The 26,710-nt window shown below is 41.3% G+C and overlaps 1 protein-coding gene and 1 pseudogene across 3 annotated transcripts in view; one reads left to right on the top strand and one right to left on the bottom strand.

Moving 5' to 3' along the window:
* The window catches only part of USP6NL (USP6 N-terminal like), a 141,240-nt gene that overhangs the window by 87,943 nt on the left and 26,587 nt on the right, over positions 1-26,710 (top strand). For all 3 annotated transcript variants that reach the window (XM_065920978.1, XM_065920979.1, XM_065920977.1), the window contains 3 exons: positions 5,824-5,863; positions 21,569-21,649; positions 26,478-26,585. In XM_065920978.1, coding sequence (XP_065777050.1) covers positions 5,824-5,863; positions 21,569-21,649; positions 26,478-26,585 — 229 coding nt within the window. The remainder of the gene's footprint in view (positions 1-5,823; positions 5,864-21,568; positions 21,650-26,477; positions 26,586-26,710) is intronic.
* On the bottom strand, positions 12,250-12,776 carry LOC136157777 (protein phosphatase 1 regulatory subunit 14A pseudogene; annotated as a pseudogene).

Genomic DNA, 26,710 nt, shown 5'->3' with positions numbered 1-26,710 from the left:
GGAGTTAGCTAAATTCTCTTTCCTCATTGCTTATAACAACTAGGTTCTGGCCCAGAAGCCTAACCTGTATTTGGCAATCTAAAAATCACACTCAGTTATTCCACATTTGTTTTCACCTCTGTGCTCAGGTCCATTTGTCTCTAGTGGGAAATAGACCAGTGATTTACCTTAATAACATTAGATCATATTTATTGAGCACTTACTGTGTGCTGGGCACTGTTCTAAGCTGTTTACATGGATTATTCCTTTCTAAACCTCTTAGACATAGGTACCCTTTTCATCTTTCTTAAGATGAACGGACGCACAGAGAGGTCAAACAGCTTGCCCAGGTTCTGCTTGCAGTAAATGTAACTCCAAGGAACTGACCTTGGCAGCTCACGGCAGAGCCTGAGTTGGGAACTTCTGTGTTCTACTGCCTGTTACTATTACTCCTCTGTAGTTTTAATAAGAGAAACATCACTGAAGCTCTTTGAAATGCCTGGAGGAAAATTAAAGGGGAAAAGAAGAGTGCCTAAGAAGGGGGCCTGTTTGAAATGATTCCTCTCCTGAGATGGACGCTTAGATAGTGGTGAGCTCACCCAGTCTTTGGAAACAAGGCCGAACCAGTTCTCAAGGCCAGCCCACTGAATTTTTTTTGTACTCCGTGATGCAAACCTAAAGCAGGCCCCACGAAGGAAAATGATGAACATAGAAACGGGGTTGAGTGTGATGTTGTGCTTTATGGAATTTCACACAAGTATTGATTTTTGTTACAGCGCCTCATTTTCAGTGAGACACTTTGTTCCAAGGTTGCTGCCGGTGCCTCTGATCACTGGTCATTGTAGACTGGGGTTTTCTACGCTATTGAATAAAGTCATATGGCGCAGGCATCTAGACCTTGCTCCCTATCATACCTCGATCAAAAGAGCATTTCTTGCTGCTGTCTTAGTTCTTTGTAATTTTTGATTGGTTCTATGGTAAACATGGGTTTTAAGTGTCAATGTCAGTAAAATGGTACAAAGTAACTTTGTAGTCTTCTCTGAAGGCTGCTGACTTTATGACAGTTTTCGTAACTTAAAGTACTTGTTATATGTGAAGAAGGATGACCATAATTAACAGGGCACAGGACTAACTTGGTTTTATAGCAGATTTCACAATAAATATAAAAACTGTTGGCAAACCAGCCTGGCTTGCTGGTGGAACAGGATCATCTTTGTTTAGTATGCAGAAATGGGGAGCTGTCCCCAGCTATGTGCCTGTGATGGACTTGCATCTGGAGATCGGAGAAGTCCAGCTTATTTAAGAACTTAGAGAACTTTTAGTATTTGAACTTTCAGCTTTTTTTTTTTTTTTTTTTGAAAAATAGTCACTGCTCAACAAAGAATGCTTGGTATTTGGATAATGATAGATAATGCTTTTAGGCCACGAGTTATTAATAGAAGAATTACAAGGAAACTTTTTCGAAAAAAGATAAAATTAATACCAAGTCTCAGATTTTCAACCACTTCTTAAAAACATGTATACATTGTCTGAAGTTTAGTATAACTATATAAATACTTGAAAGCCAGAATAATGGTGTTTTTGTTAAAGAGTATCTGTTTTAATGACAGGGTCTTGAGAACTCACTCCTTCTACCCATCCAGTAATTTTGACTAATTTTGACTAGTGTTAATCTAAGACAAAATTTGCTACAAAATCTGAAGTGAAATTTAGTCAGTATATTGAGCTAACTGATTTTAACAAGTTAGCTAACTTTTATGTTTCCAAATGAAACTTTATCTCATAGTTGCAGAAATACTCCACCTGAGCTATTGATTGAAGAACCACAAGTACATACAATCTAATTAGTAATTCCTTTAAGCTTACGGGCAGATTGAAAAAACCAATAGATCCAGGTAAGGTCCCTGTATTTCCAGCTATGACTGTAGTTGTTTTTACTTAGTGTATTTCTACGAGGCATAGCTTCTTGCTGTCAGCTTAGTGTTTTCTTTAAGCAGTCTCTAGGTGCCTCTTTTCATTAGAGGACCGACCTTTGTTTTCTAAAGCAGGGGCAGGCAGACATTTCCATGAAAACTAAATCTTAAGTACTTCTTGGCTTTGTGAACCGTATGGTCATTGTTACAGCTATTGAACTCTACCACGGTAGCATGAAAAAAATCATAGACAGTACATAAATGAGCATGGTGGTGTTCCATAACATCTTATGAAAAAACCTGAATGAGCTTTTTGGGCAACCCAAAGTAGCTTAAAGACTTGAACATAAGACCTGAAACTACAAAAAAAAAACTTGCATGGTACACACTGACTCAATGGACGTGAGTGTGAATAAGCTCCAGGAGTTGGTGATGGATAGGGAAGCCTGGTGTGCTGCAGTCCATGGGGTTGCAAAGAGTCAGACGCAACTGAACTGAACTGAAGCTCCTTGTCATCTGTCTTGGTGATGATTTTTTGGATTTGATGCAAAAAGCAAAGTCAAACAAACAAAAAGCAAGTAGAACTACATCAAGGTAAAAACTTTCTGCATAGCAAAGTGAAAGTGAAGTCGCTCAGTCGTGTCCGACTCTTTGCGACCCCATGGACTGTAGCCGACCAGGCTCCTCCCTCCATGGGATTCTCCAGGCAAGAATACTGGAGTGGGTTGCCATTTCCTTAGGGAAACCATGAACAAAATGAAAAGGCAGTCTATTGAATGGGAGAAAAGACTTGCAAATCATGTATCTGATAAGGATTAATACCCAAAATATATAAAGAACTTGTATAACTCTAGCCAAAAAAACCCTCCAAACAATCCAAGAATGAGCAGAGGATCTGAATAGATACTTTCTATTCAGTAGCTAGATACTTGATATACAGATGATGAACAAGTCCATGAAAGTGTGTTCAGCATCACTAATCATGAGGCAAATGCTAAGCCAAATCACAGTGCAATATCATGTTGCTCCTGTTAGAATGGATATCATCAAAGAGACAAGAAGTAAGTTTTGGCAAAGATGTGGAGAAAAGAGAACCCTTGCACACTATTGGTGAAAGTGTAAATTGATGCAGTTGCTATGAAAAATAGTATGGAGGTTTCTCAAAGAAATTGAAAATAGTACTGCCATATGATCCAGCAGCTTTACTTTTGAATATGTATCTGAAAGAAATGAAAGCACTAACTCAAAAATATATCTGCATCCACCATGTTCATTGCAGCATTATTCTCAGTAGCCAAGACACAGAAAGAACCTAAATATCCATCAACTGATAAGTGGAAATGTGGTGTTTATCTACAGTGGAATATTACTCACACATAGAAAGGAAGGAAATTCTACCATTAGCATCAACAGAGATAAACCCTGATGGAACTCTACTAAGTGAAATAAGTCAGAGAAAGGCAAATGCTCACTTGTATGTGAAATCTAAAAACAGAAAAACCCAAACTCATCCATATAGAGAACATATTGGTGGTTGACAGAGGTGGATTCATTCTACAGGATCTGCCTGACACAGACCATGTAGCCTGAGCAGATGATTCCCATCTTTCCACAGACACATGCAATGCTTGCTTCTGGTTCAGTGTTGATAGCAGGCACAGTTAGGCCTGTTAGTCTTGTCTAGTGAATGGGAGGACGCTGAAGAACTTGACCTGTGGTGGCAGCCAGAGATGGCACTTCATTTGCAGTTAGGAATGTTTAGTGTTAGGTCAGGATATGCTCACATCAGCCACACAGAAGGTTGCTCTTGCCCAGGCAGCCCACTCACTCCAGAGATACCACTCTTGGTGCACCCAGAAGTTGCCAGATGTTCTTATTCTTTCAAGATGTCCCTGCTGACCTCATCACTTAGCAGGTATGTCCCAGTGATGTCCACAGGCCTTCTGCTGCTAGTCAGTGAAGAATGGATGCGTGCCATTCATACATCACTGACTCCAGTGATCACAAATTAGCAGGGAAAGTCAGACTAAGAGCATAACAAAGGCTATTTTAAAAAGGAAAAGAAACGGATGAGTAGCCACTTATAAAAAAGCAACTTCAAAATCTTCAAAATTTATTTTCTTCTTGAGAATTGATTTCTTAGCGTGTTTTTCATACACTCTTGCACAATCTGAAGATAGATACATATCTAAGTTTGAATCCACTGGGTTAGATAATGCTGAACATCTCTGTATTAGGGTAAGTGATGGTGACTGAGTGAAAATGTTAGTTTTCTTATCTGTGAAATGAGAGATTGTACTAGCTCTCTGAGATCTCTTTCAGCTCTTAACACTGTGTGGTCAGTTTTGTTGCAATAGCTTTATGCTTCACCTAAGAACTCTTCAGAGTAGCAAAAGAATGCTTTTGAAAACATTGGACTCTTGTATACTAATGTATTGTGTTCTTAAAAGTGTTATTATCTGGTATGAAGAGAAAGGCAAAAATATGTATAAATCTTGTCAAAACCAGACTTCCCTGGTGGCTCAGATGGTAAAGGATCTGCCTGCAATGCGGGAGACCTGGGTTTGATTCCTGGGTTGGGAAGATCCCCTGGAGAAGGGAACAGCTGCCCACTCCAGTATTCTGGCCTGGAGAATTCCATGGACAGAGGAGCCTGGCAGGCTACAGTCCATGGGGTCACAAAGAGTTGGACATGACCGAGTGACTTCCACTCGCTTGTCAAAACATCAGTACCACTGATAGAGCAACTCATAGCACATAACACTGTTTATGGATAGTACAGATAGTTGTTTTTACATTACTGACAGTTAATACAAGAGTCTCTGAATGTTTTATATTGAAGGTGATATCACAAAATTACTGTATCAGAGAAATGGATTTGATCTTCCATTGTATATTAAAAAGTTATTCTTTTTGAAGTTTTGACAAACGAGGCTTTGCCTGTTTACAGAGTAAAAGTTTAAGCTTCCTTTTTAATTCTTAAATCTATGGGAGGCAGTTTTGTTTCCTTATACTAATTGTTTTGAGCACTCATTTGTTACGGGCTAGTTTGAGACAGAGTGGAGGTGATGGTCTTGGATAGAGGTTGGCAAATGATGGCCTCTGGGCCAAATTCAGCTCTCCACCTGTTTTTGTAAATGTTTTATGGGGATTAAGCCACACCTGGTTTACATGCTGTCAGCATCTGCTTTCACAGTATGACATCAGAGTTGAGTAATTATGAAAAAGACAACACTGTATGGCCCATGAAACCTAAAATATTTGCTGTTTCAATATTTACTTTTGCAGGAAAGGGTTGTTGACCCCTGAACTAGAGCAGTCTTGTCCAGTGGAACTTTCTGCAGCGTTTGTGGAGGTGTTGTCCCCTGTATCCATACTGTTCAGTGTGGTAGCTGAGTTATGGCTTGGGAGGCTGATGGCTGAACTTCTACTTTAACTTCATTTTATTTTACATTTAAAATTAAATAGCCACCTGTGGCTAAAGATGACGAGATTGGGCAGAGCGAGTCTAGAGATTTGAAGACAGGAGATGTGGTTTCAGAATGTTGTTGTTTAAGTCTCTCAGTTGTGTCCGACTCTTTTGCAACCCCATCGAATTGTAGCACTCCAGGCTTCTCTGTCCATGGGACTCTCCAGGCAAAAATGCTGGAGTGGGGTTGCCATTCCCTTCTCTAGGGGATCTTCCTGACCCAGGGATCAAACCTATGTCTCCTGCATTGGCAAGCAGATTCCTTAACACTGAGCCACCTGGGAAACCTGTTTACAGAATAGCTCATTGTTTTATGCTGAATGTGGTGGAATGGAAGCTTACATAACTCTTGTGATGACAGGTAGATGGTTGGACATCGTGTGTACCTACAGATTTATCATTTTTTTAAAAAAAATTTGCCCTGATTTCAACTATTTCACACCCATTGTTTTTCCTCTGCAGTGAGGAGGAGCTCCCATATCACAACGCAGCTATGGAACGGGTAAGTCCAGTTCTCCGTTCATTTTTCATTACTGGGGAATTCCGCTCCTCAGAGGAAGAAAAGTTGCCACTTTTGTGATTGAGGGTGCCCTTATTATCTGTCATTGCTGCTGTCAGCATTAAAATTTGACCCTCCGAATATGACTGCAAGAAAATAGTTAGATTAATGGTGAAACAACTTTAGATTTTATGGAACTTCTGTAGGTACTTGGAAAAAAGGAGGGGTGGCCGTTAGCAGAGCCTGCATGGGGATGGTGGTTCTCCAGTGAGGCCGCCTCCGGACGTGGGCCTGGTGAGAGCACATGCTCAGGAGCCCAGGCCCCTAAGGTGTCACGTTGCCTGGGCACCTCTCCAGCACCACATGGCTCCTTCAGCTCTGGTCCAGACCAGCCGCTCTTGGCAATACAACTGTGTCACAAGATTTCCTCCGCATCTCCCGCAGATGACTGCAAAAAGAGTTTGCTGTGGTCAAATAAGTATGTTTGTATTTTAGACTTAAGTCTTATATATAGTAAACCTGTCCTGTTTTGGTAACTTAGTGGTTCCCCTTTCTCATCGTGCTTGGCTGGGACTTGGCTCCACAGCTGGGTGTGCTGACATGTAGGAACTGATCGTTCCGAGTCCCATGGAGTCCCCTCCGCACCTCCCTGTTTTTCTTATCTACCAAAAAATGAACTGTAGGAATTCATGAATGGAGAGGGAGACTGTTGATCAGGGACACTAGTCTGTTCATTTATGTTTATTGGGTAAACGAGGCTGAGTTTCACAAAATGGAGGTAAACTTGGTGCTAGAATTTGAAAAGCATTTTAGGGAATCTAAAATCAAAATCTTCTGAAAATTAATACTGTTGTATAACACTGGATAAAATTGCTACTTTACATATGCCATGTAGAGAACCCTGTAGGTATTTCCTGAGGTTGAATTCTCCAGTGACTGCCTGATTCTCTTTGTGTCATAACCTTGATGTTTGGGCAAAGGAATTTCTTTTAATAAAGCTGTATTACTGCTTAGCAACAATGTGTCAAGCAGGGGTCTAGAATCAAGGCAGTGGCCTGGAATATCAGGAAAACATGACGTAGTTTCTGTTTCTGTAATGCTAGCTGCTCGGCGGTGACTGGAGGCAGGCCAGGGGAGACAGTTGAGGGACGTAAACGTGGCTTTCGGGGCCTGGTATTCATGTCATGCGAGGGCAGTGCGTTGGAGGAGAAGGCTGGTCCCTGTGGCCCTGAGTTGCTGGAGAAGGAAATGATGGTGCAGCGCTTTCTACCAGCTCTGCTCCTGGGGAGCTCCTACTGCTCCACTTGGACGTGGACACACACACAGGGTTTAGCTGGTGTCTCCCCTCTGGCCATCCACTTTCTGTTAGTGCCCTGACTTGGCTTATCCTTGGACCCCCTGGATCCCATCACTGTTAGGTCTTCAACCCCGTCTCTTCCCACCACAGGGCGGGACCTCCCCTGTCCTGCTTCTTCTGAGCTAACCTTCCTGCCCCTGCAGCGCCGGAGTGACTGTGTACAACCGGGGAAGACTCCCAACCGGGATGAACGGCTTTACTTTGCATCCAGGATCTCAAACCTCAGCTGCACGTTTATGCTGCCTGGACTTCACGCCATGCCTTCCTGGTGAATTTCTGCTCCCACTTGCACTAGCGCCCTTTCCTCTTCCCTTTCAAGCCCCCAGTGCGGCCGCCTCCGGCCTCGCTCAGCTGATGCCCTCGCTCGTGCTTCTCACTTCTCCTCTGTACTGTTGCCCCAGGTCCTCAGTTCCCAGCTCCCTCCCACTGTGATGTGGTTGGTTGGCCTCTCACGCGTTCTCTTTTTTTTGATTAATAATTTATTTTAATTGGTAGCTAATTACTCTACAGTATTGTAGTGGTTTTTGCCATACATTGACATGAATCAGCCATGGGTGTACATGTGTCCCCCATCTTGAACCCTGCTCCCACCTTTCTCCCCATCCCCTCCCTCAGGGTTGTCCCAGTGTCCCAGGACAACTGGTGTTGAGTGCCCTGTTTCATGCATTGAACTTGGACTGGTGATCTATTTCACATGTGGTAACATACATGTTTCAATGCTATTCTCTCAAATCATCCCACCCTCACCTTCTCCCACAGAGTCCAAAAGTCTGTTCTTTATATCTGTGTCTCTTTTGCTGTCTCGCACATAGGGTCATCATTACCATCTTTCTAAATTCCATATATATGCATTAATATACTGTGGTGGTGTTTTTCTTTCTGACTTACTTCACTCTGTATAATAGGCTCCAGTTTCATTCACCTCATCAGAACTGATTCAAATATATTCTTTTTATAGCTGAGTAATATTCCACTGTGTATATGTACCACAGCTTTCTTATACATTTGTCTGCCGATGGACATCTAGGTTGCTTCCATGTCCTGGCTGTTGTAAACAGTGCTGCAGTGAACATTAAAGTGCACGTGTCTCTTTCAGATCTGGTTTCCTCGGTGTGTATGCCCATCAATCAGTGGGATTTCTGGGTCGTATGGCAGTTCTATTTCCAGCTTTTTAAGGAATCTCCACACTGTTCTCCATAGTGGCTGTATTAGTTTGCATTCCCACCAACAGTGTAAGAGGGTTCCCTTTTCTCCACACCCTCTCCAGCATTTATTGCTTGTAGACTTTTGGATAGCAGCCATCCTGACTGGCGTGTAATGGTACCTCATTGTGGTTTTGATTTGCATTTCTCTGATAGTGATGTTGAGCATCTTTTCATGTGTTTGTTAGCCATCTGTATGTCTTCTTTGGAGAAATGTCTGTTTAGTTCTTTGGCCCATTTTTTGATTGGGTCATTTATTCTGGTATTGAGCTGCAGGAGCTGCTTGTATATTTTTTAGATTAATTCTTTGTCAGTTGCTTCATTTACTCTTATTTTCTTCCATTCTGAAGGCTGTCTTTTCACCTTGCTTATAGTTTCCTTCATTGTGCTAAAGCTTTTTAAGTTTAATTAGGTCCCATTTGTTTATTTTAGCGTTTATTTCCATTACTCTGGGAGGTGGGTCATAGAGGATCCTGCTGTGATTTATGTTAGAGAGTTTTGCCGGTGTTTTCCTCTAGAAGTTTTATAGTTTCTGGTCTTACATTTAGATCTTTAATCCATTTTGAGTTTATTTTTGTGTATGGTGTTAGAAAGTGTTCTAGTTTCATTCTTTTACAGATGGTTGACCAGTTTTCCCAGCACTACTTGTTAAAGAGATTGTCTTTTCTCCATTGTATAGTCTTGCCTCCTTTGTCGCAGATAAAGTGTCCATAGGTGTGTGGATATATCTCTGCGTTTTCTGTTTTTGTGCCAGTACCATACTGTCTTGATGACTGTAGCTTTGTAGTATAAAGTCATGCAGGTTGATTGCTCCAGTTCCATTCTTTCTCAAGATTGCTTTGGCTATTTGAGGTTTCTTGTATTTCCATACAAATTGTGAAATTATTTGTTCTGTGAAAAATACCCTTGCTAGCTTGATAGGGATTGCATTGAATCTATAGATTGCTTTGTGTAGTATACTCATTTTCACTATATTGATTCTTCTGATCCATGAATATGGTATATTTCTCCATCTATTTGTGTCCTCTTTGATTTCTTTCATCAGTGTTTTATAGTTTTCTATATATAGGCCTTTTGTTTCTGTAGGTAGATATATTCCTAAGTATTTTATTCTGTTCATTGCAATGGTGAATGAAATTGTTTCCTTAATTTCTCTTTTTGTTTTCTCAGTGTATAGGAAGGCAAGGGATTTCTGTGTGTCAATTTTATATCCTGCAACTTTACTATATTCATTGATTAGCTCTAGTAATTTTCTGGTGGTATCTTTAGGGTTTTCTCTGTAGCAGATCATGTCATCTGCAGTGAGTTTTACTTCTTTTTCAATCTGGATTCCTTTTTTTTTGTTTTTCTTCTAATTGCTGTGGCTAAAACTTCCAAAACTAGGTTGAATAGTAGTGGTGAGAGTGGGCACCCTTGTCTTGTTCCTAACTTTAAGGGAAATGCTTTCAATTTTTCACCATTGAGGATAATGTTTGCTGTGGGTTTATCATATATGGCTTTTATTATGTTCAGGTATATTTCTTCTATGCCTGCTTTTTGGAGGGTTTTTATCATAAATGGATGTTGAATTTTGTCAAAGGCTTTCTCTGCATCTATTGAGATAATCCTGTGGTTTTTATCTTTCAGTTTGTTAATGTGGTTTATCACATTGATTGATGTGCGAATAAAGCCCACTTGGTCATGATGTATGATCTTTTTAATATGTTGTTGGATTCTGTTTGCTAGAATTTTGTTGAGGATTTTTGCATCTATGTTCGTCAGTGATACTGTCCTGTAGTTTTCTTTTTTTGTGGTATCTTTGTCTGGTTTTGGTATCAGGGTGGTGGTGGCCTCAGAATGAGTTTGGAAGTTTACCTTCCTCTGCAATTTTCTGGAAGAAAATTTTAGGTAGAATTCACCTGTGAAGTCATCTGGTCCTGGGCTTTTGTTTGTTGGAAGATTTTTTATTACAGTTTCGATTTCTGTGCTTGTGATGGGTCTGTTAAGATTTTCTATTTCTTCCTGGTTTAGTTTTGGAAGGTTATACTTTTTTAAGACCTCATCCATTTCTTCCAAGTTGTCCATTTTATTGTCATATGGTTGCTGATAGTAGTCTCTTATGATCCTTTGTATTTCTTTGTTGTCTGCTGTGATTTCTCCATTTTTCATTTCTAATTTTTTTATTTTATTCTTCTCCCTTTTTTTTGTTGATGAGTCTGGCTAATGGTTTTTCTATTTTATTTATCTTCTCAAAGAACCAACTTTTGGCTTTGTTGATTTTTACTGTAGTCTCCTTTGTTTCTTTTTCATTTACTACTGCGCTAATTTTTAGGATTTCTTTTCTTCTACTAACCCTGGGGTTGTTCATTTCTTCTTTTTCCAGTTGCTTTAGGTATAAAGTTAGGTTATTTATTTGATTTTTCTCTTGGTTCTTGAGGTAAGCGTGTATTGTCTTGTCCTTCAGAACCCCTTCTTGTTTCCTCTCCTGCTGCTCTTTCTTGGTTTTCCTCTGCTTGTTCCTTCTCGTCTCCTCCATCTTTATTCTTTCTACTATGCCCCGGGGCTCAGGCCTGGAACTTCTCTCTCTTCAAGGACATCTGTGAGCAGGCCAGTGACAGCTCCACCCATCCAGTTTGCTGTCTAAAATCTCCCCGAGTTGTCTCTGATGTCCTCTTTCACTGCACACCTCCTCTGTTAGCTCAGCTCACCGTGAGTCCAGTCTGCCGCCTTCCCAGCATCTCCTCTTCTGCTCCTGGTTCCCTGGAGCCTCTTCTGGAGCTTCCGGCTCCCTGCTTCTGCAGTGCGCCCCTCCTTCTCCCCACAGCCTGTGTGCTCACTGGAAGAGTAAGAGGGATCGTGTCACTTCTGAGGGGAGTGTGATGCCGACCCCCCATCTTACCCACAGCAGAAGGGAGGGTCCTCGGGACAGCCTCAGAGCTGTGTGTGCCTGGTTTCTGCCTCTCCGCTCCTCCTGGCTCTTGCTCTCCTGCAGGCCTCCTTAGTGCTCCCTGACTTGCCTGTCAGGTCCCTCCCCACAACCCCCCGATCCCCAAGAACAACAAGACTGGGTGCTCCTCCCCCACACACGCTAGCTACCCTCTGCATCCTTTATTTCTCTCTTAGCGCTAACACTGTCCAAGTTACTCAACATTTTACTTACATCTGTATTTTGTCTGTTTCCACACTAGGATGTAATCTCTCTGAAGGGGGTTTCCTCTGCCTTGTTCACTGTTGCAGCCACAGAACCCAGAGCAGGGCACGTAGTATGTGCTCAGTAAATGGTGGCTGAGTGAATGACCAGGTGAACAGCAGGATGTGTTCTGTCATGAAACGCGGAGTTAAAGGCTGGCGGAGCTTGTCATTTCGAATGTGGCAGTGTGCTTTATTTGAGAAATTAGAGAGAAAAGAGTTGGAAGGTGTCTTTCAACAAAATATGTCTGTATTTGGGAGAATAAAAATCTGGCAACCCATTACAATACTGACTTTTCTCTCCAGTGCCTCCTCTCTTCCCCTTTCAAAATGATTTCCTGGTCTAAAAAATTCAGACGTATGGGAATGACTAGTATAGATGATTCAAAAAATGTGACAGTGAAGGAAAGAAGAAATAAGAGACAAAACATTGTAGGGGATACATACATGCTTGGGGGAGGTTGGTTGTTTTTAATTTTTTTTTAAAGAGATTTGCCTGTACAGTAAAAGACCTGTTTACCCAGTGGAATTCAAGTTACAATTAATGGATTGTTTATAAAGAGTTTAATATACAAGGAAACCACTAAGAAATGACATGCATACCTTAACAGTTTAACACAAGACAGGTTTTTTTTCTTGTTTTTTTTTTTTTTTTTTTATTGTTACGGAACCATTAAATACAAGTTATAGACAAGCCAGGACGGCGTTGGGTGGCGGGGAGACAGAGCAGGTCACGGAGGCCAGAGAGGGTCAGGGTGGCGCGGTCCGGGCTCGGTCCTGGCGGGGGCTCAGGCTGCCGTCGCCGGAGGGGCTGGGCTGACGGAGGCCTGGCTGCTTGTGGAGGCCTCGCAGCTTCGCCAGCAGCTCCTGGACGAAGTCCTCTGTGGGGTTCGTGCACGACTTTAGGAGCCCCTGGATTTTCCGGCTTCTCTCTTCTTCACTCTCTAATTCCAACAGTTCATTGATGTTGATCTCATCGGGCATGTCTGCCTCCCTGCCGCGGTACAGCTCCTCCAAGCGCCCGTCGATCCACGTCTCCACGTCCAGCAGCCGCTGCAGCTCCCGCCGGTCATACTTGACGGTGACGCGCGTGTGCCGCTTCTGCAGCCGCCCGGGGCTGCCCCCCGGCCCCCGGGCCCGTGATGGAGCCTGCATTTTGCCCAGCCGCTGCGCTTCCATCGTGGTTCTGGCCCCGGTCCTGGCGCTGCGCTGTGCGCTTTCGCCGGGCGCCCAGGGGGCCTCTTACGGGCCGGGGCGGGACCGGCTGGGGGCGGGGGCTTGGACTCTCGGCGGAGGGGCGGGGGCGGCCCCGCCCCGACCGCCCCAGGCCTCAGTTTCCCCGCCTGCAGCGCGAGGACTGGCCGCTGCGCCCTCGGGAAGCCCGCGGCTGTTGCTGGTTCCAACACGAGACAGTTTTATATTCCCTGTCAATATCTCACTGGGAGAGGGGGTTCTGAAGCTGTTGACTGAGATTCCGTTCTACCCTCGTCCATAAACTGAGCTCACATTGTGTGACTTGCCCTTCACAGCTTTGGTTTCTTCAAAGTGGGATGAGAACTCTAGACACATGAAAAGCAGTCTGAGGCTGGAAACTTTTTAGTTTATCCAGATTTCCCCCAATTTTTCAGATTTCATCTTAATCCACATGTTCTTCAGTGACTGCCTAGACCAAATGTTCAAGGTCTGCCATTTCCAGGAAACTAATAAAAATTTCTGCATATATTGCTGCATTGAATAAATCAGTGGAAATGATAGCCTTGCGGAAGCTATAAGTGTTTATTAGTCTTCAGGAAGCATCCACTTGCAGTGTGAACTTCCTGCCTGCCATTTGAGAAGAAATGTACACTGATGCAGAGTAGTCTCAGGGCTTTAGTTCCAGCTTTGTGGTGGTGGGTTTTTTTTTGTTGTTGTTTGTTTGTTTGTTTTTTAACATAAGGCAATTCTCTGTTGAAAATAGGGGTAGTAGAAATCAGGCCTTCAAAAGAGGACTGGTGTTGGTATTTGCAGAGTGCTCTGGATTCCCCTAAACAGACACATTAACAAATAAACACACTGATTATATTTACTCTGCAGAGAACACTGTTAATAATGGATTATATTGTTTCTTTGAGCTTATTGATGCTTTTAATAAGGAGGAAAGGATATGTAAAACTATGAATTTTCTTGGATTCAGCTATTCGTTTTTGCAGTGTGATATTTTGCATAGCTTAGTGGAATATTGGAGCCTATTCAGATTTTTTTAAATTATATCTTAATTTTATGTGCTGTGAAATCTTACTCATAATACATGACTTTTCAATGTCATTCTTCTGTCGAAACACGTGTCTACTTCTTGCACTCCTTATCCTCTCCTGACCTCTGCTGGTGAGGTCGAGGAGTGCGTGGCGTGGCTCAGCTGTCTAAAGTCACACATCCTAATATTCAAAAAACATCTGAAGACTTGAACTTCTGTAAAGTTCTAATATTTCTTATTCTAGAAGAGAAGACTGCTTAATATTCATCCACGCACTGTATATGTGGTTAGCCTTTACTGTGTAGGTTATTGATCATGTTAGGAGCAGGAGGAGTGTTGCACCCAATACAAGGTTACTTCATCCTGGGTGGGTGATGCAGCATTTGTTAAGTACTTCCTATTTAACTAGTTCTGCATGGGCTTAAAGTATAGTATCACTAGAGATTGAGGCAACAAAGAAGATATTGGTCCCATTTTTCATCCTTAAACTCTGCTTGCCCCACTGTGAGGGGCCAGTCTTGATTCAGAGGAGATACCAATTTAAGATGATCAGGTATCAAACTGCAAGCTTCAGATGGAAGCTTTTCATTTTGATATGTGTTGGCCTGACATTCTCAGGGGAGTAGAATTTTCTTGTGCTGGGGTCTCCTGTGTGATTTTAAAAACTGCAATGATGAGCACATCTAATAACCATTCCCCCTGAAAAAGTACCCCTGTTTCTTTAAAGAAATGGATGATCTAGGTCTAGGATAGAAAAAGTATAACGTGAACCTGAATTAATTTGCATCTGATCGGGCATGTCTAAAGGATCCACTTGAAGAGGGACATCTACAACCAGGTAAGAGGCAGTCCAACCAAATTTGGGACGACTTGAGCCTCAAAAGGAATAATGATGATAATAATGGATTATAACACATTGAATGAATAAAACAGTTCTTTACACCATCAGTTCAGTTCAGTCGCTTAGTCATGTCTGACTCTTTGTGACCCCATGGACTGCAGCACGCCAGTCCTCCCTGTCCATCCCCAGCTCCCGTAGTTTACTCAAACTTGTGTCCATTGAGTCAGTGATGCCATCCAACTATCTCATCCTCTGTTGTCCCCTTCTTCTGCCTTCAATCTTTCCCAGCATCAGGGTCTTTTCAGATGAGTCAGTTCTTTGCATCAGTTGGCCAAAGTATTGGAGTTTCAGCTTCAGCATCAGTCCTTCCAATGAACACCCAGGACTGATTTCCTTTAGGATGGACTGGCTGGATCTCCTTGCAGTCCAAGGGACTCTTAAGAGTCTTCTCCAGCACCACCGTTCAAAAGCATTAATTCTGTGGCACTCAGCTTTCGTTATAGTCCAACTCACATCCATACATGACTACTGGAAAGACCATAGCCTTGACTAGACTATCTTTACACCATAGTGATATTAAAAATTGGGAAGGACTCAGGAGGAAAAACATTTTAATAGAAAAATATCAGTTAGTAATGTAGAAAGAATGAGAGAAAAAAACCCCACAAAAATGGTAAAAAAAAAAAAAAAAATTACCACACACACATGAAAAAGGTAAAAAACCATTTTATCATCATCAGAATCAGAATTGATTCAGGCAGAAATTATAGTGGATGAGAAGATCACTGAGCAGAGTTGTTAAGGAGCAGGATGTCCACGTTATCTTAAAGTGCACCACCCAGATTACGTATTAGATGCAAAAGGGAATGTCTCTGTTAACAGAGAAGTTGGGCAAATACCACTTGACCAAGGCACCAAAAGTTACACCACAGATAATGATAATCAGATAATTATCATCACAGATAATCAGCATGAGCTGTCGGTGGATGCCATAAGGACACAAAGTCTGTTATGTAGTATTCCCACCAAAATCTGAGGAAACAATTAGATGAAGTCAGATAGTGCAGACTAGACCCTTCAAAAATCAACATCATGAAAGACAAAAGCCAAGAGACTGTTCTAGAGTAAAGGGAACTAAAGAGATGTCTTCTCTCTACCCCACCTAAAGAAAAACAGCTTCACAGACACTTCTGAGACTAGTGGGGAGTTTGGTATATGGATGGTTTGTTACCAAATAATGAACCAATTTTAAATTTCTTGAAGGAGTGTGATAGTGGTGCTATGATTATATAGGATAATGTGTCTTATTCTTAGGTAAATATTTGGAGTGTTCATGATGTCTGTGATTTTCTAATAGCTCAGCACACCCCCCCAATAAAAAAGCACCCCAGTATAAATAGATTAAATCTGGCAAAATGTTAGTAATTGATGGATTTTGCTGAAGCATATATAAGTATATGGTGCATTGGTCTTCCAACTTTCTGCAGGTTTGAAATGTTTCAGTACAATACCATTCACCATTGCAACAAAAAGATTAAAATACTTAGGAGTATATCTACCTAAAGAAACAAAAGACCTATACATAGAAAACTATAAAACACTGATGAAAGAAATCAAAGAGGACACAAACAGTTGGAGAAACATACCGTGTTCATGGATTGGAAGAATCAATATTGTCAAAATGGCTATTCTACCCAAAGCAATCTATAGATTCAATGCAATCCCTATCAAGCTACCAACGGTATTTTTCACAGAACTAGAACAAATAATTTCACAATTTGTATGGAAATACAAAAAACCTCGAATAGCCAAAGTAATCTTGAGAAAGAAGAATAGAACTGGAGGAATCAACCTGCCTGACTTCAGACTCTACTGCGAAGCCACAGTCATCAAGACAGTATGGTACTGGCACAAAGACAGAAATATAGATCAATGGAACAGAATAGAAAGCCCAGAGATAAATCCACGAACCTATGGATGCCTTATCTTTGACAAAGGAGGCAAGGATATACAATGGAAAAAAGACAATCTCTTTAACAAGTGGTGCTGGGAAAACTGGTCAACCACTTGTAAAAGAATGAAACTAGAACACTTCCTAACACCATACACAAAAATAAACTCAAAATGGATTAAAGATCTAAATGTAAGACCAGAAACTATAAAACTCCTAGAGGAGAACATAGGCAAAACACTCTCTGACATAAATCACAGCAAGATCTTCTATGACCCACCTCCCAGAATATTGGAAATAAAAGCACAAATAAACAAATGGAACCTAATGAAAATTAAAAGCTTTTGCACAACAAAGGAAACTATAAATAAGGTGAAAAGACAGCCCTCGGATTGGGAGAAAATAATAACAAATGAGGAAACAGACAAAGGATTAATCTCAAAAATATACAAGCAACTCCTGAAGCTCAATTCCAGAAAAATAAACGACCCAATCAAAAAATGGGCCAAAGAACTAAACAGACATTTCTCCAAAGAAGACATACAGATGGCTAACAAACACATGAAAAGATGCTCCACATCACTCATCATCAGAGAAATGCAAATCAAAACCACAATGAGGTACCATTACACGCCAGTCAGGATGGCTGCTATCCAAAAGTCTACAAGCAATAAATGCTGAAGAGGGTGTGGAGAAAAGGGAACCCTCTTACACTGTTGGTGGGAATGCAAACTAGTACAGCCACTATGGAAAACAGTGTGGAGATTTCTTAAAAAACTGGAAATAGAACTGCCATATGACCCAGCAATACCACTTCTGGGCATACACACTGAGGAATCCAGATCTGAAAGAGACACGTGCACCCCAATGTTCATCGCAGCACTGTTTATAATAGCCAGGACATGGAAGCAACCTAGATGCCCATCAGCAGATGAATGGATAAGGAAGCTGTGGTACATATACACCATGGAATATTACTCAGCCGTTAAAAAGAATTCATTTGAATCAGTTCTAATGAGATGGATGAAACTGGAGCCCATTATACAGAGTGAAGTAAGCCAGAAAGATAAAGAACATTACAGTATACTAACACATATATACGGAATTTAGATAGATGGTGGCGATAACCCTATATGCAAAACAGAAAAAGAGACACAGAAGTACAGAACAGACTTTTGAACTCTGTGGGAGAAGGTGAGGGTGGGATGTTTTGAAAGAACAGCATGTATATTATCTATGGTGAAACGGACCAACAGCCCAGGTGGGATGCATGAGTCAAGTGCTCGGGCCTGGTGCACTGGGAGGACCCTGAGGAGTCGGGTGGAGAGGGAGGTGGGAGGGGGGATCGGGATGGGGAATACGTGTAACTATATGGCTGATTCATGTCAATGTATGACAAAACCCACTGAAATGTTGTAAAGTGATTGGCCTCCAACTTATAAAATAATATTAAAAAAAAAAAAAAAAAGAAAGAAATGTTTCAGTAAAAATGAGATAAAGTAAGATGTCAGTGTAGAAAGTCAACAGAGTTATTTAATAGCAGTTTTGTATAGATTCCTAACAGAGGCATGAAAATACATTGTGTGTTGGGGATGACAGATAGTTCAAGATGACCAGGTCATCAAAGTAGCAGAAAACTAGAAGGTGAGTTTGTGTCATCCTGTGTTAGAGCGTTGAACTTTAATTGTAGATAATGGGTAGTCCTTGAAGGGTTTTTTAAACTGGGACTCACTTATAAGGTCACAGCAGTGTGGAGGCTGGCTTGAGGCCACTCAGGGCTGCCTGTGAGTTCTTGCCCTTGTCTAGGGATGAGCATTGCCCGCCCCCCCGCCGCCCAGAACCGGCAGAGGACCTGATGGAAGCTGGAAGCAGGAGACATGGGTGGGACCAGCAGAGTGCAGTTTGGGTCTGGAAGGAAGATAAATGGAAAACAGAAAAGCTAAGCTTTTAGGCTGATTGACTTAGTGGCTGGTGGTGCTGTTAATTCACAGTAGGGAAGGGAGGGGTGGTAGCACCATGTTTAGGGAAGTCCTTTTGGATGTGTGGAGTTGGACGTGTCTGCTGAACTTCTAGGTGTGGTTCTACCTTGCTGCTCTTGTTCTAGTGTCTTGGTGTCAGTGAGTCCATGGCAGGCCTTTTTTTCTAGAGCATTTAAGTTCATATTTGTCACATGTGTTTTCAGAATAAATTCTGGAGTTGCTAAGCTGTAGCATCTTTGCTGATAAAGTATATTTTATCTGCTTATTACAGATTCATGAGTACATTCAAATCTGGTGTAGTTGATCTGACAGCATTACAGAGTTAACACTTAAGCCCTATGGAATACCAATGTATAATTTTATACTGGTGTATAATTTAAAAATCTTACAGCCTGGGAGCTTTACCCAAAGTTTTTCCTTTTTTTTGCTGCAGGGGAAAGAAAAGCAACTTAATAGTTCTTAAAATTGTGCATGTGTGTTTTATGCTTGCATGTAAGAACGTGAAGCATTTAAAATAATCTCTCTGTATATATTATGAGCGTTAGAACACAAAAATGTGCCTTTTAAAAAAAAAGGATAGCTGTTTTTTAAAGTGAGTTATTGACAATTTAATAGTCATAAAAAGGAAAGATAGCAGGAGACCTGCTAGATCTCAGCAGGGTTTTTCCTGGCAAAGTATATGTTATTACGCTCTTGGGTTGGCTTGAATTATTTGGTGCTTTCCTGTTGGTGGAGAAAGGGATTGAGCTTTGAGGAAGTCAGGGGAGGAAGTGCAGAACAGTGAAGTGACTGAATGGCTCCTTAGGTCAGTCTTAATTTTTCACAGCTTGGCCTTCTCTGAAGTCACATTTAGCAGAAACATTAATTAGATTTCAGTGCCCTGCTGAGGTTTAAAATTAAACATATTTCTGGAACCATCTGTAGCATTTTATCACTAATAATATAATGGAGAATATGCTTAATCTTTTGAAAAATGAGAATCATAACAGTATCTTTTGCTCACAAGTGATCATGTTTGTTATGAAAAACCCATCAAAATTTTTAGCAGAGTAAAGAAGTAATTAAAGAGTTTTAAGGATATAATCCTCCCCCCAAAATTGCATAAAAGTATTCTGATTGGTGAGAATCTTTTCCTAAATTCAGGATTTTCTTTGGGATTTTATGCTTCTTTTGCATCTAAAAATATTGATGGTGGGCCTGTGCCATCTGCCTATTTGGGGCTGGATTCGTCCAAGAGCTGAGATTTCCCCCGAGGAGAGCCAGGACTGGGTGGAGGCAAGGGCCTAGGACATGGCGGCCCAGCGCACAGGTTCTGAGGCCAGACAGCCTTGCTTTGACCTGACCAGAGGGGAACGTGGAGAAGTTGGTTGGCTCCTTTGGGCCTCATGGGGTGTGGTGAGCATACATTTTTGAGCATAAAATGTCCTTCAGAACTGTTCTTTCCTGTGTGGTCTTGTTTCCTTCGCTCCTTAGATGCGCTTAATGCTCTTACAGAGGTCTTCAGGGGAGAACATGCTGCCATCCAGGAGAATTAACAGAACAGCAGCAGCTCGCTTGCTCCTAGGAATTCTTGTTGTTTTGTTCTCACGAAAGCTGATCACTCGGTGTGGACCCTGCGGCCCTTTCCCAGGCAGTGAGAGGCCACAGGCACCTTGGCCTTCGTGGGGGGAGGTGTCGCTGGGGGAAGGAGGTCAGGCGCGCAGCAGTGGGGGGCCGCCTGGACTGAGGAGAGACTCGCTTCCGGTCGCGGCCTACCCGCATGAGCTTTCTGAGTGTAGGCCAGGCCCGCAAAGGGAAGAACAGAGGGCTGTACACCCAGGTCTCTTTTTCTGAATGTACCGACCAGGTAAGTCACTCGACCACCATGAGAGTTAATAAGAGCTTGGAGGGCAGGCTGGAGGACTTCGGGAAAAGTCCCTTCTCCTGGAAACCAGAGGGAGGGAGAAGCCTTTTCTCTACCATCTCCCCCGCTCCCTTAGCCCCCTCCACCCCTTCCACCCTGTTCCCAGCTTTGCCCAGAATCTTAATTTAGTGACAGTCGAAACCGCCGACCGTGTGTTCAGCCTCAGCTCTGGAAGCGTCCTTTTTTAGCCCCTGTGGTGCTGCATTGTCTGAGAAGTGTATCTGTCCGCGCTTCTCGGAATTTTGCATTTGATGAAAACCCTGATGGTCTTCCAGCTCTTCACTCAGGCGTGCCTCCTCTGCCGTCCTGGGTGGGTGCCATTGCTCCTGCCACTGGACTTGAGTCGCCCTCTCTGCCTCTAGGCCCAGCACTGCATGTTCCCTGTCAGGTGCCCTTGAGCAGATGGTGAGCTTTCCCAAAGGCAGCAACAGTTGCTTTGTACAGTTTTCACTAGCATAATGCTAGTTATGTAATGATCTCCCAATAATATCCAGTTCTTCTTTACAAAAACCACCTTTGTCACTGAAAGAATTAAAATGCCACAATTCAGTAAAATGTTAAAGAAGAGAATGGAATTTTGAAGTTGTGTTTTTTGTTGCTTCATAAAGATATTTCAAAATATTTTAAAATTTCCTTTTGGCTTAACTTTGTAAAATACCAAGTACCTAGTTGCTCAGTTATGTCCGATTCTTTGTGACGCTATGGACTATAGCCCGCCAGGCTCCTCTGTCCACGGGATTCTCCAGGCAAGAATACTGGAGTGTGGGTTGCCACGTCCTTCTCCAGGGAAAATAATCCAGAGATAGATTAATTTGAAATGTTAGAAAATATGTGACTCCTCTCTCTTTACCTGTCTCTCCTGTGTGTTTTAACTTAAGCAAGAGAGTACTATTGATACAGGAGTAATCATATGTCCAACTATTTTTTTAAAGGTTAAGATATTTGCTGTCCAATGTTGCATAACTTTTTTTGTAGTTCTTTTTTCAGCAGCATTTTCCTTGACATTTTTTGGTAATTTGTAAGTAAAAGAAGTTTGAAACAAACAATAATAGTGAATTTCAATTTTATTTTTAGCAAAAGCACCTGGAAATTGAAAGAACTACTAAATGGTTGAAAATGCTAAAAGGATGGGAAAAATACAAGAACACTGAAAAGGTAATTAAAATATTACTTCCTTATGAAACTATGCAAATTCAATGTGGATTTTCCCAGTAAAATTTCCTCTCTCATGATAAGAATATTACATGCATATTCTTTAAAAAAATTTTTTAATTTTAATTTAATTGAGTGAGTGACGTGAAAGTCACTCAGTTGTATCTGACTCTTTGCAACCCCATGGACTACAAAGTCCATGGAATTCTCCAGACCAGAATACTGGAGTGGGTAGCCTTTCCCTTCCCCAGGGGATCTTCTCAATCCAGGGATCAAAGCCAGGTCTCCCGCATTGCAGGTGGATTCTTTACCAGCTGAGCCACAGGGAAGCCCCAGAATACCGGAGTGGGTATCCTATCCATTCTCCAGCAGATCTTCCTGACCCAGGAATTGAACCGTGGTCTCCTGCCTTGTAAGCGGATTTTTTACCAGCTGAGTTATCGGGGAAGCTTCTGAGTGGAATGCCTTAAATTAGGAGTCTCTGTGCTGTCACAGAATACCCAGTTTAGACTGGTTGCCGGAATTGAGAGGACATGGTGGACAGCCCAGAGGTCAGCAGGCTTTCAGGGGTGACGGAATTCTGCTGCTTGGTTACATTGCTGCTTGTGGTTTTGTTTCTTTCCATCTCCATCCTCTGCCTGCTGTGGTGTCAGCTTCCCGCTGAACGTGGCTTCCCTTTGGGGTCAGGATTATTGCAGTCACTCCAGGTTTGGTATCCATCTGTCTTCCTGCTCAGAAGGAGAGAAGTTTTGTTTTGAAAAGTGTTCGTGAACAGGAACACGTCCTTGTCCTAAAGCATCTAGCAGATCTCCCTCCTAAATCTTTTTGCCCTGCATGGAGTTTGGGCTGTTCTAAATCAGTTTTTTTTTTTTTTTTTTTTAATGCATACATCTATTAATATTCCTACTAATCTCATCAGAAAAGTCTTTAAATATTGTTAAGTTGTGAAGTTCCTAGTAGTCGAAGTTTTCCAAAATTCTAACTTTTGTTTGAAAGGGCAAAAGTTATCAGTGGCAAAAATACTGTCAGGTTATTTTCCTTAAGGGCTTCCCAGGTGGTTCAGTGGTAAAGAATCTGCCTGCCAATGCCAGAGACTTGAGTTTATCCCCTGGATTGGGAAAATCCCTTGGAGAAGGAAATGGTGACCCACTCCAATATTCCTGCCTGGGAAATCCCTTGGAAAGAGGAGCCTGGTGGGCTACAGTCCATGGGGTCACAAACAAGTTGGACACGACTTAGAGACTATACAACAACAACAAATTTTCCTTAAAGTAACAGGCTTACTTCATTTATTTATTTATTTTTAAACTTCATTTATTTTTGAGCAACTGTCTGTTAAACACACAAGTCTCAACAACCATGGTTAGTCAGTCATTTTTTCAGATTACTGTCCTTGACAAAAGCAGTTGGTTCAGATCGCAGTTCAGTTTCATTAATGCTCTTACTTGAGGCTGGCACTGTGCTCTCTGTGTCCTGCCTCATGACCCAGAATATTAATAAGATGTGTGTTCAGGATTGAGATTGAGTGAAATTAATAGTTTCCACTGCTTCATTAAGGGCATTGCTAAGTGCACTGACCTCTGTTTTAAGCTGTGATCAAAGAACACAGTGACTGCCTGCACAGTGCTTCTCTTGCCTTAGTTTGTGCCGAGGTGTCAGGAGCTTCGACTTTTATGAGGAGCCATGAACCTAAGGTTTTTCTGCTCCCAGTGCCAAAGTCAGCGCAGGGAAAGAGGCCAGTAATGTTTTAGTGTCATTAAGAAAATAGTTTGCATGGCCCATGCCTTGAGAACTGCTGACTTTAGCTAAACTTCTGTTTCCTCATCTTTGAAATGGAGATAATAATACCCATTTCAAAGAGATGAAGATTTCATGATTTTATGCATGTAAGCCATTAGGCATTGTACCTCACATGTAGTAAGCATTCACTAGCAGTTTTTTGAAGGGAGGTTAGACAATTAAAAAAAACTTTTTTTTTTAGGATAAAAAAAGAGATCTTCCATGATCCTACAACAAAACACTGCGTTAACTGTTCTGATTTTTGTCTGTTTCCTCACATTTTTTTCTGTGCAATATATATACATTTTCCTATTTACATAGATATAAATTGTTGTGTGTCAGCCTTTGCCAACAAGATTTCCAGGGAGCATCAATTCCTTGTGTTCTAACAGGTATTTTTACATAGAAGCAGTATTGCCTACTGATTAAACAATAGACCATCCCAGGTTCAAACCCCAGCTCTGCCACGTTATTAGCCGTGTGACTTGGGGGAAGGTATTTAACCTTTTTTCTGCCTTAGTTTGCTTGTCTGTAAAATGAGGGAAACCACAATACCTCCTTCACCAAGTTGTTTTGAGAATTAAATAAGATAATTCATGTAAAGCACAAAGAATAATGCCTGATACTTAATATGCAGTCAGTAAGTGTTGCTTATTATTCCATGAGAGAGAGGCTCTTCGGTTAAGTCACGTTGGGAAAATTAAAACTGAACAGAGGTAAGCAGGTTTCTTTACTGCAGGATTCCTCAGCATCTTTAATATGTGGTAGAAATTTTCAAGAGGGACATTAAATTCAACCTTGAAAATCTTTTTGTCACGGGGTATCTCCCAGGAATGACATCACTTTTCTTTAGGAGCATCCTAAATATCCCCATTTAAATTCCATTAGACCATTGCTATTTTATTTTCATCAGAAGTAAGTTCATTTCTGGGTTGCTAATTTTATTAAAATGTTTCAAGAAGTATCCGTTCAGAGTAGAATACTGGTCATGATCTCTGTTGTCTGGTTTAGCAAACACTCTGCTTCTCAGACTGACCTAAAGCTGACAGCTCCTTCACCTGATGTCATTGTGGAAAGATCTTTCAAGTGCTAATTACAGAATCAATCTTGATGCATTGTACCTATGCTTTAATCTCAGCTTCAGTCCAATAAAATACTTGTAGAATTACAGGACTTTATGTCCTTCTCTAGTATACATATGTCTGTGAAAGTATGTAAGCCTTTGTTAAAATGAGCGTTCTGCTAGGCTGTTATCCTGACAGCAACTCTGCTAATGTACTTCTCAGTGAGAGATTTTAATGGAGCTTTCTTTCATGTATCATTTTAAAGCACTTTCCCACAACTATAATGAATGCTAGAATTATTTGGTGATATATATGGCCCAATCTGGTATGAGGCAGAATGCACCTTCTAAAAGAATTGCTGCTCTCAGTTTATACCCAGTTTTAAATTACATTGAAGTTAAAAAATACTGTATATTTTTTTTCTCTTCCAAAGGAGAGTATATGTTTTCTCTCAATAGAATCCTTACTTATGTGGTAGTAGTACAAAGAAATATCTATCAATATCTTGAAATAAAAATATATAGGTCTGATAGAGAATATTTGTATTTTTAGAATATAAGCTTTAATGAAAAAAATGGCCATTAAGGTTGCCTGTGTTTGCACAGTGACTACTCCCTATGTACAGTCACACTGTATTTTTTAAATATAATCTATTAAATGAAGAGATGAAGTTATCTCTGCTGGCAGAGACCATTCTGATTTAGCTAGTCATGATATTATTGTGTCTGAGCTCTGTCATAACAGAGTTCCTACAATGGATATGTATATATATATGGTGGTTTTTTTTTTTTTTTTTTTTTTTGGTCAAATAACTGAATGAACCTTTTTTGGTCAGGTAACTGACAGACCTGTATTAACCAATATTAGATTCTACTGATGGGAAAATGGAGGCATGATGTATAGAAATAAATTTCTCAAGGCCATTTTTAATGATAAGCAAGAGATGGTATGTCCAGATGCCAGGGCTTGCTTATTGTCTGTTTGCCTAGCAGTCCCTTTTGGTGTGTGTCAGTTAAAGGCCAGAAGGAAATAGAATGTGGTTGTTAAGAAGCAGGGGGCCTCATGGATGGTTTAAAACTCTCAGATCCAGACTCAGGAGACTAATGGTAACTATGTACTTATTTTTACCTTGTTCCTGAAGTTTCTGCCATAATTTGTTTCATCACTTCCTTTTAAGTTTTAAAGTTTCCTTATGTACAACTTTATAATGAGCATAATAAGCATATGTTATTTTGAATATGTGGTTAGCTTTAAGGAAAAAGGCAAATCACAAGAAGTTGGAGAGGTATGCTGAGTCTTAAGATCTTAGAGTGATAGCAGTATCAAGTACCCAAAGAGTTAATGATACTGATGATTTATACATAATTTCATTCAGAAGTGGCAGTCCTTCTTGATGGAAATTTATCACTATTTTTGTCTGGTCAGATAGGATCAGTGTCATTAGGAAAAGAACAAAAGTTTCCCTGAAGGAACTCTCCAGAGTTGAGAAGAGAGGGAAGAGGGAGTGTGTGTGTGTGTTGGGACAGGGAGGTCGGGAGATGAATGAAGACTGGGAGTCACAATGAGTTGTGAGATAAAAGGTTCTGGAGAGCCTCCGTAAAGACACTTTGACACAAGAGAACCATTTTGTTATTCTGGACCTTTTAGATGAATGAGGGGAAAGAAGGGAAGTGTGTAACTAGTTAGGCACATCAGCGGGGAATGGCTTTAGAAAGGGCACCAGCTGTGCCCTCGTGTGTCTGAAGGCACACCTCTGCAGTGAATGAAGATGCTGATGTATGGACATACTTGACATCTTCTTCCTTGTTTATTCTGTCCTTTCTGTGTGCATGTCTCCTGTTCAGATCTAAAGAGGAGAGGTGAGAGGGTCCAAGAGTGTTAAATTCTATCAGTTACCAGGAATCCTTTGAAAAGAGGAACAAAAGTGATTTAAGGGACTAGTCTGAGCTTTGTGTTTGTAACTTTCAATTTATGTTTCTTTCCATAAGTTTCACAGGAGAATTTACAAAGGAATCCCACTCCAACTCAGAGGTGAAGTCTGGGCACTGCTCCTGGAGATCCCAAAAATGAAGGAAGAGACCAGAGACCTGTACAGTGTGAGTACCAAGAGCCAGTCTGGCGTTTTGAAACCGTCAGTCATGGTTGGGGCATATTTGTAAGGAAAATTAACACCTGGTTGCAGCTGTTCATTTGCAATGCAGGATTAATAATAGATTTACAG

This window comes from Muntiacus reevesi, chromosome 2 (genome assembly GCF_963930625.1).
Source record: "Muntiacus reevesi chromosome 2, mMunRee1.1, whole genome shotgun sequence".
Taxonomy (NCBI): Eukaryota; Metazoa; Chordata; class Mammalia; order Artiodactyla; family Cervidae; genus Muntiacus; species Muntiacus reevesi.
The sequence above is the reverse complement of the archived record's forward strand: the minus strand, read 5'-3'. Positions and strand labels throughout refer to the sequence as shown.